Raw genomic sequence first — 15,672 nt, 5'->3', positions numbered from 1 at the left:
CTGTACCGCAAAGCAGCCGATGACCCAGTTAATGCATCTTTCCCTCTCCCCTCGTGTCTGGCCTAGCTGAAGACCAGAGAGGATGCAAAAATCTCCAGTGATGCTCAAAGCCCTAAGGCTGCTTCATAATGCTAAAAATCCATGGGTCTTCTCAAATCCTACAGGACTCATTACTTACACCAAAGTGGCATCCTAGGAACAAACAACACCCTTCTCTCCTATTGATCAACATGTTACCATGTTGATAATGCAGCTTGTATTTACACCCATAATACCCTTTGCTTGTTAAAACCATTAGCAGGATATGTTTTGATTGCAGAAAATCAATTTAATGCGAGGCTTGAAAATTAAATGTTAACTTCTACAAAGATGCAGATTTCTCTCAGGAAGATAAGCTATCACCTGTGATCCCAGCTGACCAGGATCCATGCTAATGAACCTGAAATCTCCATCAGGGACACAGAGTCCCTAGATCAAAGACATCTGCTCAGTTCAAAGAATAGCTGGGTAACACTGTTCTCTTAGTTCTTTCTACTCAGACACCACAATTAAAATAAAATTAAAGTAGTCTGACAACTTTATTTTTTGTTTTAACAAGAACTTTGACTTTCCAGTTTTGTTAGGTACCACAAAAAACTGCTTAATAATATTACAAAATATGCATATGCCAAGCAATTGTTTTTAAAATCTCAATTTTTTTTTTAAGAACCATTAAGACATAGACTAACCACCATCATTTATTTGTGGCTCAGGATACATTCACCCTAAGGTCAAACAAATCATAAACTTGCTGAAGCTGCTAGTTTTCTAGATTACTAAAAACAAGGGAGAGAAAAGACCTAGTAAGGCAGTTCACCTTTCATACCACAAAACACAAAACTGGACACAGAATTTAGCAACTAACATTGCCTAGCTTTTGGTATACTCATGGATCTACTCACTCCCTCACCAACTCTTTAACATCGTCTACCACAATGGCACTGCCATGGTGAGGGTGCACCTGCCCTGGTTCCTTGGGGAGCGGAGGGAGGCACATCGAGTGTGGTAGTGCACAGGGACACACAGATACACCAAGAATCTGCTGAGTCACATTTCCATCTGACCCTCAGGTATCCCCTGCCTGTATGAAGGTGCCACCAGGGGTATGTGCTTCCCACCGCATGGAGTAAGGTTTGTGGGTTACTGAAACATAGGCAATAGACTCAGAGCTGATGAGGGGCCTCTGAACACGTCGCAGCAGCCTGGACAGACAGCCCATTTCTTTCATTCAGCTTAAATTTGAACCCACATATCTAAAAGCCCTAAAAGGCCAACTATACACAAATTTTCTCAGTCAACGTTTCTTCAGCATTTGACGGTGGGTGTTTATCCTGCTATATTCACAAAAACAAAGTAGGGGGATGGGAATTACTGGGAAATATGTTTGCTAATGAGGGAGTATCCAGATGTGAGAGGATTACCCAAATGACAACTGCTCATTCTGCAAATGTCCATGGGCTGCTTTCCTAACCAATTGATTCTTGCTTTCAGGGAACTGTTGTGTAACAGCAACAAGGGCAATGTGATGTGATGATAGAATTTTGTTTCAGTGTAGTGGGAAGACAGGTAGAGGAACACCTAGATGCGGGGGCTTGCAGGAAAGGGGTGTCAGAGTAGTCTGGGTGGATGCCTGTCTACTTGGCAGACAGAGTCACCAAACACTATAGCACTGGGGCACAAAGAACCCAATGCCCAGCTATCACAACACAGCAGCCAGAAACAACTGGGGCATAAGCAGGTGTCCAGGGCAGAGGTCTGGAGGCAGGGGAAGGAAAATCTCTGAGAAGCAGAGAATCCTGGAGGGAGGCCCAGGAAAGGAAACTTGGGTCAAGGGCCAAGAGAGCAGGCAGGGAAGAGCCATGTGTTCATAGGCAGAACAGGACTGTGTCGCCAAGTGGACCAAGAGGCACCCAGGATGAGCTGCTGGTTTGCAGACATGAAATAAATTAACATGCGGATGAGCAGATGAGCATGTGGGGCTGATGGCGAGGGCAGAGTTTGTGGTGGATGTGTTAAGGAAAGTGTTAGGACATTGTCTAACATGCTGTTTTTTTTGTTTGTTTGTTTGTTTTGTTTTTAAGATTTATTTGATCGAGAAAAAGAGAGAGAGAGAATCTTCCATTTGCTAGTTCACTCCACGGATGGCCATAAATGCAATGCCTGGGCCAGGCCAAAGGCAGGAGCTTCATCTGGGTCTCCCATGTGGGTGGCAGGGGCCCAGGCACTTGGGCCATCCTCGGCTGCTTTTTCCAGATGCATTAACAGGGAGCTGGATCAGAAGCAGAGCAGCCAGGACATGAACCAGTGCCCATACGGGATGCCAGTGTTGCAGGCAGCAGCTTTACCTGCTACACCATAATGCCAGTCCCCACATTCTGCTCTTAAGTTTCCAAAAATAGCTTGTTCTACATTCACTTGCTTCTCAAATTTAATTATTTGCTTAGCAGTCAGCTATTTCCCATTGTTCACCAAGACTGCCCCCAACACAAAAGAGAACTCACACCCATGGGCCTTGCAGGAGTAGCCATGTTGACAGTGAACCCAGGGTAACCTGCACAATCTCACCAAACTATTTAAATGATTACTACTCCTGTCATCAATAATTAGCTTAAACATGTATACAGCTTTCTAATGTTCCTTTTATTATTGGTTTCCTCTAACATAGTTAACAGGAATTATAACTTAGGAGACACAATATTTTCCTATTTCCAAGTAGAAATGACATTTACTTAATATAAAACATTTCAAGCTCAGGCACAGCAGAGAGAGCTTTGAGATGACCTAAGCCAGCCCCTGGGAGAGGGGACACTTAGGTATTCCAGCACTTAAAATTCCTCATTACTGTAATTACTGTAATTACTGCAATGCCTTGTAGTACACCTAAAAGGCTTTGCTTCCCCCCCCCCCCCATTTTAAAAGCAGATTGCAGAGTAGAAGGAATATTCATGTTTGGGGTTAATAATGCTTCAAAATTTTTCCTTAAAATAAATCCAAATGATTTTGAATATTATCCATGTAGCTGACAAGGTGGGGGGGGCTAGTTTTTCATGTATCTAAAATGCACTACAAAGAACATTTAATTAAAAAATAAACACTGCATTCCAAAGTAATTTAAGAAGGCATCCTTTCCCTCAGTCTGCTGGCTTTCTAAATAACCTAAAGGCCTATCTCAATATGTGAGCTCTTTGCATTGGTTTCAAAGTGGCCCTAAAGAGCACACCATTTAGGTGGGCATTTCCAGTACTGGTTAGGACTATGCCTGGGGCACCCACATCCCATTCTGCAGAGCTTGAGTTCCAACTCTGCTTCTAATTCAAGTTTCCTATTAGCATACACCCTGGGAGGAAGCAGATGATGGCTCAAGTAGTTGAGTCCCTTCTACCCACGTGAGAGATCCGGATTGAATTCCAGACTCCAGTCCAGCCCAGACTGGTCCTGGCTGTTGCAGGCATTCCAGGGAATATAAACCAGCAGACAAGAGATTTCTGTCTCTGTTTTTCTCTCTGCCTCTCGATGACAAACAAAAATAACCTACTGTAAAACTATTACACAACCAAAATTTGCAAGTGATGGAATTTTAGCTTAACATTTAATATGCCAAAGATATGGAATGAAAGTATTTTCATTGTAAGCATGTAATAAAAAATTTCACTAAGGGTATGAATTTTAATGTTAAAAATCTTAACTTTCATTTCAACTTAGAGTAGAAACCCAGTACAATGGGTTATGCTTGCTCATGCTGCATTGGAACAAATTATCCAGGTCTTTTCTTGGTGCACAGCACACTGGAGGAAGAATAAACATGAATAAATATATATAAAATATTATCCACCAAATTCCCACAGATGTTAGCTGGGTGCTGTTAGCGGCTGCTCAATCTGGCTTTTCCCTCCTTTATTATTACTATACAAATTATCCAGTTTTTATCCTTAAAATATTAACCACCAGCCTACATAGGGACCTTTATTTTTTGTTTTTATCTTAACAAGAACTTTGACTTTCCAGTTTTGTTAGGTGCCACAAAAAACTGCTTAATAATATCACAAAATATGCATATGCCAAGCAATTGTTTTTAAAATCTCAGTAGTGACAACATGTAGCAAGTAGGTGTCCTTTTAAGATTAACATTTGGCAGAATACAGTACCCAAAAATTTGTCACTAATAGGAGCTTATTTCAAAACAAGGTCCTTCTTGCAGTTACTGCCTCTAGTGCATTCACTATGTATAGCTTTAGGTGCTGTCCCTTCTGTAAATAAAAAAAAATTATTTTTATTTATTTGAAAGAGAGAGAGAGAGAACCATCTTCTAACTGCTGGTTCATTCCCCAGATGCCCACAACAGTCCGGGCTGGGCCAGGTGAGCCAGGAGCCGAGAACGCCACACGGGTTCCTACATGGGTGGTGGGTACCCAAGTACTTGAACCACATCTGCCGCCTCTCAGGATGTATACCAACAGGAAGCTGAGTCAGAAGCAAGGTAGCCAGGCCTCAAACCAGGCACTCAGACATGGGACGCAGGAATCCCAGGCAGCGACCTAGTCTACTTTGCCACAACACCTGCCCCTCTCTTCAGGTGATGCCACCATTTTGCCAGTGAGGCCACACCCTGGGGCCAGTGATCCAAAAGCAAACATGGTAACCCTAACCCTCGCAGGTCATGGTGTAATAAAATATTTTTTTGTGTGATAGCATCCCCAATAAAGGAGCATGATTGAATCAAGGCATACCCAAGTGTGTGCAAAAACATCTCACTATTCTGATTAAAGAAAATAGACTTTTTTACAATAGAAATAAAATTAGTCAAAACATTAGACCTTAGGAATATCTATAATACAAGGGTATTGCAAAAATTTCATGGAATAGGACAAATTTATTTTTGTGCAAAAGATTTTGCAATCCATGCATACAAGGAGTCTTCAAAAAGTTCACAGAAATGCATTATAAAAACATAATGCATGGATTTCAAAAATGTTTACAGCAAAATGTATTTACTTTTAATTCTATTTTTCCATGAACTTTCTGAAGCCTCTTCATTCAAATGGTAGATAAAAAGACAACATTGTTCTTAAAACACTAAGCAGGTGAAACAGCATTTAAGGAAGAGGTCCTAGAACTCAGGCCACCGGTGAACAACAGAAAGTCTACCCAGTTGAAAAAGCCATCTGAATGCTACTGGTGGTAAAAGGGACCCCGTGTGTTAATTAATCCTAAGTATCACCTCAAAAGATTCAAAAAAGTCATTCATATTAGATACACATACAACAACCTGATGTCTTTTTACCTATGAAAGCAAACAATAGGCATACACTAATAAAATATTTTTAGTACCATAACATAATTTAGGTATCATTTTATATATATGAAATATATATTTTTATAAATATATATAATATATAAATATATATTATATATATAAATTTATATATATATATATATAATGTTTAGAGTGATTCTATGTTAACCAAAACTCAATGAATGGGATATTTTAGTTGCTCTAATTCAGTAAGTATTTATTGATCCAGTCATAACCCTCCTATGTCTCCTCATGATAAACACTACTATGCTTCGTATTCTGAATCCAACTCCAAATCATCATTTATGGTGTACTTTCCATTTTTGTGTGAAAATATACATTAAAACACAATTTAGTGCAGTAAAACTTTAGCTACCTTAAACAGCAAATAGCAGATTACTGGCAGTCTATTTTTAAAAAGTTACCAAAATCTGACATATAACCAAAAAAAAAAAAAAAAAAACTCTTAAAGCATTCTATTTAAGGAGGCAGGAAAGTGTTAATCTATGAAAGGGCAGGCTTTCACAAGAAAGCAAAGCTATAGCTATAAAATGGCTTTAGCCACAGGAGCCTACTATCAATGTACAACAAAGTATTTTTAGCATAATGCCATTCACGATACCAGTTCTTAGTGAAAGTTTATTGATGTGGCCAGAAGCCACCAAAATGTTCAAGAATGCTTGCAACTAAGCTGAAAAGAAGAATCAATACATCACATGCATTGTTCTTGAAGTTGGCCCTTTTGATTTGTTTTTTTATAAGTAATTGAATCTTTTCTTAAATATAATTTTAATACATATTTTTATGAAAGCTTTCTAAGTGGCTCTACTGATTTCCATGTTTTGTAATATCAAAGAGAAACACAAGTTTATTTGCCCATATTTTAGTAGTATACCCATCACACATGTAACTAATAAAATATTAAGTATTCTAAAAGACATATCTAAAGTTGAGAACATTCCATCTCAAATTATTTTATAGCTGAATATTAATTCACTTAAGAGATCAAGACTTACATCCAAACAACAAGACAACTTGAAAGCTTGGCTGAAATAATTAAAAATACGTAATCACCACCAAAAAGAATTCATATCACGGCAAGGAAGGAAACAGCAAGGCCTGTTGCAAGATTCAATCTGAGTAATATTCTCTCATTTAAAAACAGCCAACATCAGCAACTGAGTGACAACTGGACTGGGGGCCCTGTCACAGGGGTCTAACCCCCTTCTACCTGCTGGTACTCCAGAGACTCAAACACTCGAGCCCCCAGCCTCCCTTACAGTAGAGAGAGCCACGTGACTGTGACTCAGCCCCTGAGATGCAAGATTAAGTGATTTGGCAAGATCCCTTCTCTGTATCTCTTGCCAGGAGCCCAAGTGCGGAGCCATGGTGTGACTGTGAAGCAACAGTCATGAGGACAGCAGCAGAGATGCTGATCCTGACGGGGCTGAGGCACTCGGCAGATCCCACCCGCTGCCGACGCAGGGGACAGATGAGCTGCTGCTTCACTAAGCAGTCTTGCTTGCAGCTTCACAGTCTCAACAGTGAATACCAGATAGAAGACCTTAAGCTGATGAGGGTTTTGTCTGATTAGACAAATGGATTAACATCCTATCTGGCTCTTAATGAAAATCTAGTCAAGTCGCTCTTTAAAGCCACCTTAACTAAATGAAAACATTCTGTTCTAATATTACTTCTGCCCTTCCTAGGTAGATATTTAGGTCCACCACTGCTTTTTGCTACAGTAATCATTTTTATTCTTAGCAGTTCAGCAGAAAGAACTCTGTGTGTGGTAAACTGCCTTCACTTAGTCAAAGACACCATTAACTTGTGGAATTTCAAATAGCACTATTCAAACTACAAAACACAGGTATTTCCAGCTTATTGAAAAAAAAAAAAAAAACTAGATTCTAAGTGGCCAGGAGCATTTGTATCTAGAAAATTCTTTTCCCTCTTCTGACTCACACAATTGGAACGAAAACGTCAAGGTAAAAAACAAACTGAGTTTACTACCTAAGCGTACTGTAGCTCGTGGGCTGATCCGTGACGTCACCTTCAGACTTCTTCGCCCATTGCTCTTTGACCCTTGAGGTCTTTCTACATGACTGAGGTCCTGTAACATCACGCAGAAACACCACTGGGTCCGATAGCACACTTTGTCAGTGGGTGTCACGTAATAACACACCAGATGCACACCGGCCAAGGAAAAGGCCTCTCCTCCCTGGGCCTCAATTCCTGCCAGCCACTCTCATCACATTCTCTGCTCAGAAATATCACAAGTCTGATTCCTTGAAGGGCCCCTCCGCTCCCTTACATCCAGGCTTTCACACACTGGTTTCTGTCTCGGGCACTTTTTGTTTCTTGGCTAATCCCATATACCAGGAGCATGAGGTCCCAACTGTAAAGGAACTTCTGGGAGACCTGGATCAAGGTAGTCTCACCTGCTAAGAGCAGTCCATGTGTGCAGGCAGGGACCACACGCAACCTAGTCTTCACTATGCTTCCAGCACGTAGCACCGTGCCTGGCCCACAGAACATGCCCATAGTTATTTACGAAGTGAGTGAATGCATCTGCAATATTCAATTCGGTCTGGAAGCAAGGGGAGGCGTGGTGGCACAGACCACACATAAAACCTTTTAAACAGTCCCAAGTTTTAGTCTGGCTGATAGGAAATTGCCAATATTTGGCCATTTTTCACTTGTAAGAACAATTTCAAATGCTGAAGCCTCATAATGCCTGAACAGGGTGGTGGGCAGAATAAAACCAAGCAGAGCTTCCCAAGGGTGGAGTCATGGAGCCTGGCAACCACCTGGTTATGAATAAACGAGGAGGGGCAATGATTCAATGGTGGCTGAAGTTTCAGGACAGATAAGGAAGGAATACGGTGTCGTGAAGATAAACAGGTAAGGCAGGAGCATGAGCCGGATTTGGGAGGTAAGGATAATCAGAGTTTGCTCAGAGGGGATGACTTTTCAGGTACCACAATACATCCAGGGTTTTTCAACAAATGGCCAAAAATTTAACAAAATTTGAGCTAAGGGAACTCTGGGAAATCAGCTGATCCCATTCCCTTATTTTGTAGCCCCTGGGGTTGGGTGAATAGGTGGATCTCTCAATTACTTGCAGAACCAAGGCTATGACTCGGACTCTTGGAATCCAAGCCAACACCATTTCCTTCACTAAGGGTGCAAACAGGAGGTACTGCTTACAGTCCACTTAGATAAGTAGATGCCACGGCTTCAGTATCCAGCTTACTCCAAGCCTTCCCAGGCCACCAAATTACACAATACGGATGAACCCCCAGAAGAATCTTACTGGGGTGATTAGAATTATATCCTTTACACAATCTTAAAATGGTTCCCATCACAAAACCCATCACTACTGCCCCCTGGGCCTAACACAATCACAGCAAAAGTCACAGCTGGACAATCTGCAAGCTGAAAATTCTAAACAGAAGTCTCAGGCCCTGGCCCCACCTCTGCCACTTCATGTGTGCCCTCAGGCAAGTTAATTCACTCGTTTGGGCCTCAGGCATCCCGGCATAAAATAAGATAGACCAGTTCCCCCTGTAGCTCTAAATATTATGACACCAATCAAGCGCACGTTGGAAAATATTTGTATATAGATTAAGAAAATAAAAGGTACCTAAAACATCACTATTAACTAAATTCAGGTAATCCAAACCTTCTATCTTTTGCTTAAGTCACCTTGGAAAACTATCTGCTTCACAAAAATACTGACAACCTAAATTACCCACTAACAGAAGATGGGTCAAATCAATCATGGCTCACTCAACAATAGGAGGTTACAGGACTAAAAGGAGTGAAACAGGCATGTATGAAACCATGAAAAATTCAAGATACACGAACTTTAAAATACACAGAATATGAGATAGTAGTATGTTCCCACACGTAGTTATGCAGAAGATCAGAAAATTTTGGAAGGCTATGGGAGCCGCCATGAGCGAGGCTGCCTCCCCAGGTAGGCTGGGGGCTTGAGATAGCAAGCAGCTCCCTTCAAGCTGGACAGCCTTCTGCACTGTTCGACTTTCTGTTAAATTTAAAAACACCACCGCATTCAAACTAAAAGCTACGGGGAGCTATTTGAGATCCTACAAATCGTTGTAAAAATAGGGCACCCTTTGATTAATTTTTTTCCACCATTTTTTTTCAGGTTGGAAGAATGCCAGCTGGCCTTAGGGCTGGGAGAGGAAGGACCACCTCACTGACCTCCCGTATCTTCAGTCATCGGCAAAGGGGCAGAACTCAATGACAGGTCAAGGGGAGCCAGGAAACATGAGGAAGCGGTGCTGGGAAAAAAAAGAACCAGCCCCCACGGAAGGGAAAACTGCAAACAGTCAGCTGAAAAAAATCTCCAGGGACAAAGGTGAGTCTGGTAAAAACAAGACCGAGGAGGAGGGCTGACACACTCTGCACGTACCAAGAGGACGAGTCTTCCGTGAGCATCCTTGTTAAGCAACCTTGCAACCGTCAATGCAGCCGTCAAGCCAAATGTCACAGACGCCTGGCTTTCACAGACAAACTGGGCTCATTCGCCTTCGTTGCTAATTATCATCACAATCGCATAGAGCAGGGGTAGCAGCCCAAGGCGACCAGATCCTCCAAAAGTGAGCAGGTGGGATCACACACCCCTAAAATAAGCCCAGCGTGCAGTCCCATCGTGGGCATAGGAAATACAAAGCAGGGGCAAACAAACATCGGGAGCACTGTTCTGTGGTCTAAAACATTTTGGCTCTGAAGATTGGGAAGCAAGCTGCAACTGTGGTTCATGGGTCAGCTCTCTACCCAGCCTGGGGATGCTTCATTTCCCAAGTGCTGAGAACACAGAAATCTGTCAGCACGTGAAAACCACCCAGCACCACCTCAGCAAGCGTCTACGTGGTACCACTCTATAGAAACCCCTTATCCCATCTCCTTTCCCAAGGGAGAGAGGACTATTCTCTTCATTCAGTCATGTCCTCTTTCCAAAATCATCCCAGGCAACACGGACTTTAACAGGTGGTGATTTTTACACATCTGGCTGGTGACAGAGGAAAGAGCTCAGGACGCACTAAGGCAACGACTGTGCCTCCCACAAACACAAGCACGTACACACACACCTGCCTGCACACAGCTACAGTGCCATCCGCTCGGGTGCCGAGTGAGACACAGGAGAAAACTGCTCAGTTTCACAAGCGAAGCCTGGTTCTCACATCAAAGACAGCTGCATTTTCCCGGTTATCTGTCTGCTTAGAAAATCTCTGTAAGACACTTGCACATCCATCCAGATGGCCCCCGCGCCACGCCAAACAGAGATCCACGCCAGACCAACCTGTGTGGAAGATAACAGTGCTTTTCCTAAACCCCGAAGGGAGGCGCAGATTGCGAAGCAAGCCTTTGGCGGTCAGCCGGACGTGAATGGTGGACAAGGAGAACTTGGGAGACAGCCACATGTCTTCGGAGCAGCTGGGAAGGTTTCTCAGACGAGGCAGCTCCCGTGGACCATCACATGCTGTCTCGTTCAACAGGGCAGTCTTCCGGGGCCAAGAAACCCAAGCCCCACGGGTGAGCCAAGCGCCTCTGGCCACTGCCGGCTGCAAGCCAGATGTCGCCAAGACAATGTTCTTCCTCCGAATAAAATCTCCTCCTAGCAAGCCCAGGAGCAAGCAGGCTCTGAGTTACATCACCCTGCACATGCTTCTGAGGTTGTTATGGTTTCCAGCAGAGATGGTAAAGGGGAGGAGAAAGTGGGTGGTCTCAGGAGCTTTATATAACCACCAATAATGTCACAGATCCTGGAAGGGCTTGCAAGATCCTTAGAGGGAATTAACTACTTCCAGTACCTAATGCTTATGGAGTAATTCGGGATTCACATTTGATTAAAGCACTTTATGACCTGGTTTTAAAACTGTTAACTGTTTAGATTCCCATGAATGACACTAAGAGGTTTTATTTTCTTTCCAGATATTTTACATGTAAAATGACACCTCAGAAAAGCTACAGAAAAGACTTTAAAGCAACAAAATGCAAAATGTTAGCATCTACAGTCTTCGATAAAATTTCTATTTTAAAATGCTACAGATAAAAGGTTTTCAAGTTCAACTTTAATTCTCATGGTTTGAGGACCTCACTAATAACCAACAGTAAAAGGTTGAAGTCATTTCTCTCCCACATGGAACACGAGAGTCCAGAGGTATAGTCAGTCCGTCACACAGGCAGCATTTGTACATGAACCCTGGAACGCCTGTGTGTATAGAACACCAGGCGGTCTGCACAGTGACCTAAGACTAGCAATGTGGGGAGGGTACACGTCTGAGTATCTTGTACTGGTGTCTATTAATTTTTACTTCAGCACAGTGGTCTATAAAAGTACATGCAAATATGATGCCCAAACCCAAAAGAATGTGAAATATAATTGCTATTAGAAAATTAACATCAGCAATGTGGTCACTTAAATCGGGCAAATCCTATTACAACAGAAGAGCCTGAACTCAACATTTAAAAAGTTTTAACATAAAATAGGAGCTATGTCTATTTCCAAGATTTCTAAAAATTAAGACTCAGAAATAAGTGCTGAAATTGTTAGCCATAAACATCCCAACTACTGGTATTCAAATAACAGAAAAGTGGTTCTTGTAGAAAACCATCGAGGGCGTGAAGAGGGATGGCACAGGCAGGAGAGGAAATTTGAATAATCCCCTCTCCTCCTCACTGGGCCCCAGCTACTGTGTCAGGCCATGTTTCAGGGGGACTCCATGAGCTGTCCAGGGTTGCTATGAGAAAGATACAGCTTGTTCACTCACACACACAAGGAACTTTCTAAACACATCACACCTATGGCAACAAATAACCAAGGAACTGAAACCAAGAAGAGCTACATCTAGGTGTGCCTTTTCCCTTTATTATGGTTTTACTACTAACAAGAAGCACCTTTGCCCCTAGATTCTGAAAAAAAAAATTTTTTTTTTTTGACAGGCGGAGTGGACCATGAGAGAGAGAGAGACAGAGAGAAAGGTCCTCCTTTGCTGTTGGTTCACCCTCCAATGGCCGCCGCTGCTGGCGCGCTGCGGCCGGCGCACTGCACCAATCCGATGGCAGGAGCCAGGTACTTATCCTGGTTTCCCATGGGGTGCAGGGCCCAAGTACTTGGCCATCCTCTACTGCACTCCCTGGCCTGGAAAAGGGGCAACCGGGACAGAATCCAGCGCCTCAACCGGGACTAGAACCCAGTGTGCCGGTGCCGCAAGGCGGAGGATTAACCTGGTGAGCTGCGGTGCCAGCCCAGATTCTGAATATTAAAAACATCCCATAACCTCTTCCTCCACCTCCAAAAACTTCGCAAAAACCAAGATATCTATCAGCATCAAAGTTATAAATAGAAGAAGAGCATCAAATGATGATATTAGCTAAAATGGACATGCCACCACTGTATATAGGAGTCATAATAAACTCTAAATTATCATTGTTAAAAGGGAGATCCTGGAAGAGGGGCAACCGGGACAGAATCCGGCACCCCGACCGGGACTAGAACCTGGTGCGCTGGCGCCGCAAGGCGAAAGATTAGCCTAGCGAGCCAGCTCTCTGCTGTGGCCAGGGAGTGCAGTGGAGGATGGCCCAAGTGCTTGGGCCCTGCACCCCATGGGAGACCAGGAGAAGTACCTGGCTCCTGCCATCGGATGGGCGCAGTGCGCTGGCCGCAGCGCGCCAGCCGCGGCGGCCATTGGAGGGTGAACCTGCAGCAAAGGAAGACCTTTCTCTCTCTCTCTCTCTCACTGTCCACTCTGCTTGTCAAAAAAAAAAAAAAAAAAAAAATCCTTTAACCTGGACTACCCAAAAAAAGAAATTAGCAATCCACTTATTAAAATTTGTACTTGAGCTATTCTATGCTATACCACATATAAGCAAATGGTGTTAACAGCACAGCAACAAATTGCAAAGAAAAAGATAAACAGTGACAAGGAGAAGTCAAATATCAAAAGTAGTTCTTGTTTATACAGTACAGTACACACCAGACAAAGCTTAAGTAAGAACAGCTTGGTGGGTTTCGATTCTTTCCCATGCAGCGTCTGCCCCCTGGTGGCCATCTAGCACAAGCGCATCAAAGCAGAGGGGAGCCTTAGAACCCACTAACAGCTAACACTCGCACCTGCTCTCCCAGATACTCTTACACACTTTCCATTTCTTTACTCACTTAAATGACTGATGAAAGCAGCTACTTTAAGGTTACAGCTATTTTTATAATATATATACTTTCCAGTGCACAAAGACAAAATAATGGGTTCAAAAAAGTGATTCACTACTAGTTTAGCTTTTATCACTGAATACTATCTGTAGTTCCTGAAATCAGATTACATGTGACAAATACTTAAAGCTAAAAAAAAATCCACCTTTGCTGTTTTTTAAGGAGTTAATTTAAGAACACGTTAGAGGTTACCAAGGACAACGGGAAAATGTAAGCACATTTTCATTGTTAAGGTAGAATAGTTTACATATATAAAAACTAGGCATGAGAGCATAAGAATCATGACAAAGCATGTAATTGGATGTCAAATGGGAAAACAAAATCATGATTTAGAATTTTATGTATGTAGGATCTCAAATAAAAAATATTGAAGGATATATATCAAAAATGCCAGCAGTGAGCCGGGAGGTGGAACAAGCCTAATTTTTATCTTTTGCTGTCACTGTTCCTGTATTTTCTGATTTGTTTTCACAAAGATCACCAAGACAGAACAAAAAAAAATTGTAAAAGCTCATGTATTAGAATAGCTCCACATAAAACCTACCAAAACAAAAACAAAAAGCTGAGCTTCTATTAATGGTCCAGATAAAGAAAAAAAATTTCACTCTTTTGTTATGGTTTTAAAAAATGTTTAATTTGTGTTTTCATTTTTTGTTTGAAATGTAGAGACAGAAAGTGAGTAAGCAAATGAGGGGAGAGGGAAAGAGATCCTCCATCAGCTGGTTCAATCCCCAAATGTCCACAATAAGAGCTTAACTTAAAAGCTGTAAGTTTTTAATTCATACAAAATGATTGCTTTTAAAAAACCCACACGTTTATTGCATGATTTAAAAAAAAAACTTTAAATTACCTGTATATCCTAACAGCTCAGCAACTGGCTTTCAAATTTAATAGAGGTTTAATAAGATTAAAACTTCATACTTATCTCTATGGAATTAAAAAACTCTATATGGTTATTTTAATGGACTCAAACATTTCCTCCAAATGTTAGTTGACAAAACTTAAACAACATCTATAAGACATTCAAGCTGTTGGTAATTTTCCCTCAACAATTCTTCAAAAAGCAGTAAATAAGTAATTCAATTTTTTCCTGGAATTAGTCTGATTAATGGGATTCCCAGACAGATTACTCTTGCTGTGTGTCAAAGATGTTGTAATCAGCAGTGTGTATGAGCACCCGAAGCACAGGCAGTACAACTGCCTGTGTAGATAGACCCTTATCAGATGTACCACTTCTAAATATTTTCTCCCACCCCAGCCTGCCTGTCTCATGCTATTGTTTCTTCTGTTCTGCAGAAGGAATATTATCTTTCAATATTCTTTATCTTTGATTGCATAAAATTTTATTTAAAGATTTACTTATATTTATTCAAAAGGCAGAATTGCAGAGAAATGGAGAAACAGGGCAGTGGGGTGGGGAGAGAGAGATCATCCATCCACTGATTCACTTTTTAAATAGCCACAACAGCAGGGGCAGGCCCAGACTGGAGCTGGAAGCCTGCAACTCCATCTGGGTCTCCCATGCAGGTGCAGGGGCCCAGGTACTTGGGCCATCGTCTGCTCCTTTCTTTCCCAAGCACATCAGCAGGGAGCTGGATTGGAAGCAGAGCAGCTGGGACTCAAACCAGCGCTCTGACACAGGATGCCAGCGTTGAAGGTGGCAGCTTAGCTCACTGCCCCACAACACTGGCCCCACTGCACAACATTTTAAATCATGGTTGTTTTTCCACTGGCATGCTAACAAGCTTTGGTATACTTCAAAAAGAATCACATTATGCTAAAGTTTTAAAAGACTATTTTTAAAAATGTATTTAATAGGGAAAGAGGGAGAGAGATGGCTATCACCCACTGGTTTATGCCTTCAACACACACAGCCACTAGGAGTGGCCCAGACCTGCAGCTGAGAGTGAGGAACACTATCGAGGTTTCCCAAGTGCCTACAGAAACACAATGCTAAGAGGCATCACCACTGCCTCCCTGGGTGTATCAGCAGGAAGCTAAGGTCACAAGTCAGAGCCAAGAATCAAACCCAGGGGGGTCAGCGCCACGGCACAGGTTAATCCTCTGCCGGTGGCGCCGGCATCCCACATGAGCTTCA

The 15,672-nt window shown here is 42.3% G+C and overlaps 1 protein-coding gene across 11 annotated transcripts in view; it reads right to left on the bottom strand.

The window, feature by feature from the left end:
- MTUS1 (microtubule associated scaffold protein 1) overlaps positions 1-15,672 on the bottom strand; it is a 163,279-nt gene that overhangs the window by 42,556 nt on the left and 105,051 nt on the right. The window contains exon 1 of one of the 11 annotated variants that reach the window (XM_008251068.4): positions 10,665-11,120. The exons of the other annotated variants lie outside the window; for them this stretch is intronic. Within the exon in view, the coding sequence (XP_008249290.1) occupies positions 10,665-10,785 (121 nt within the window). The 5' untranslated portion in view covers positions 10,786-11,120. Of the gene's footprint in view, positions 1-10,664; positions 11,121-15,672 lie in introns of those variants that run through there. 11 annotated transcript variants of the gene reach the window in all.

This window comes from Oryctolagus cuniculus, chromosome 2, assembly GCF_964237555.1.
Source record: "Oryctolagus cuniculus chromosome 2, mOryCun1.1, whole genome shotgun sequence".
In the NCBI taxonomy this organism is placed as follows: domain Eukaryota; kingdom Metazoa; phylum Chordata; class Mammalia; order Lagomorpha; family Leporidae; genus Oryctolagus; species Oryctolagus cuniculus.
The sequence above is the reverse complement of the archived record's forward strand: the minus strand, read 5'-3'. Positions and strand labels throughout refer to the sequence as shown.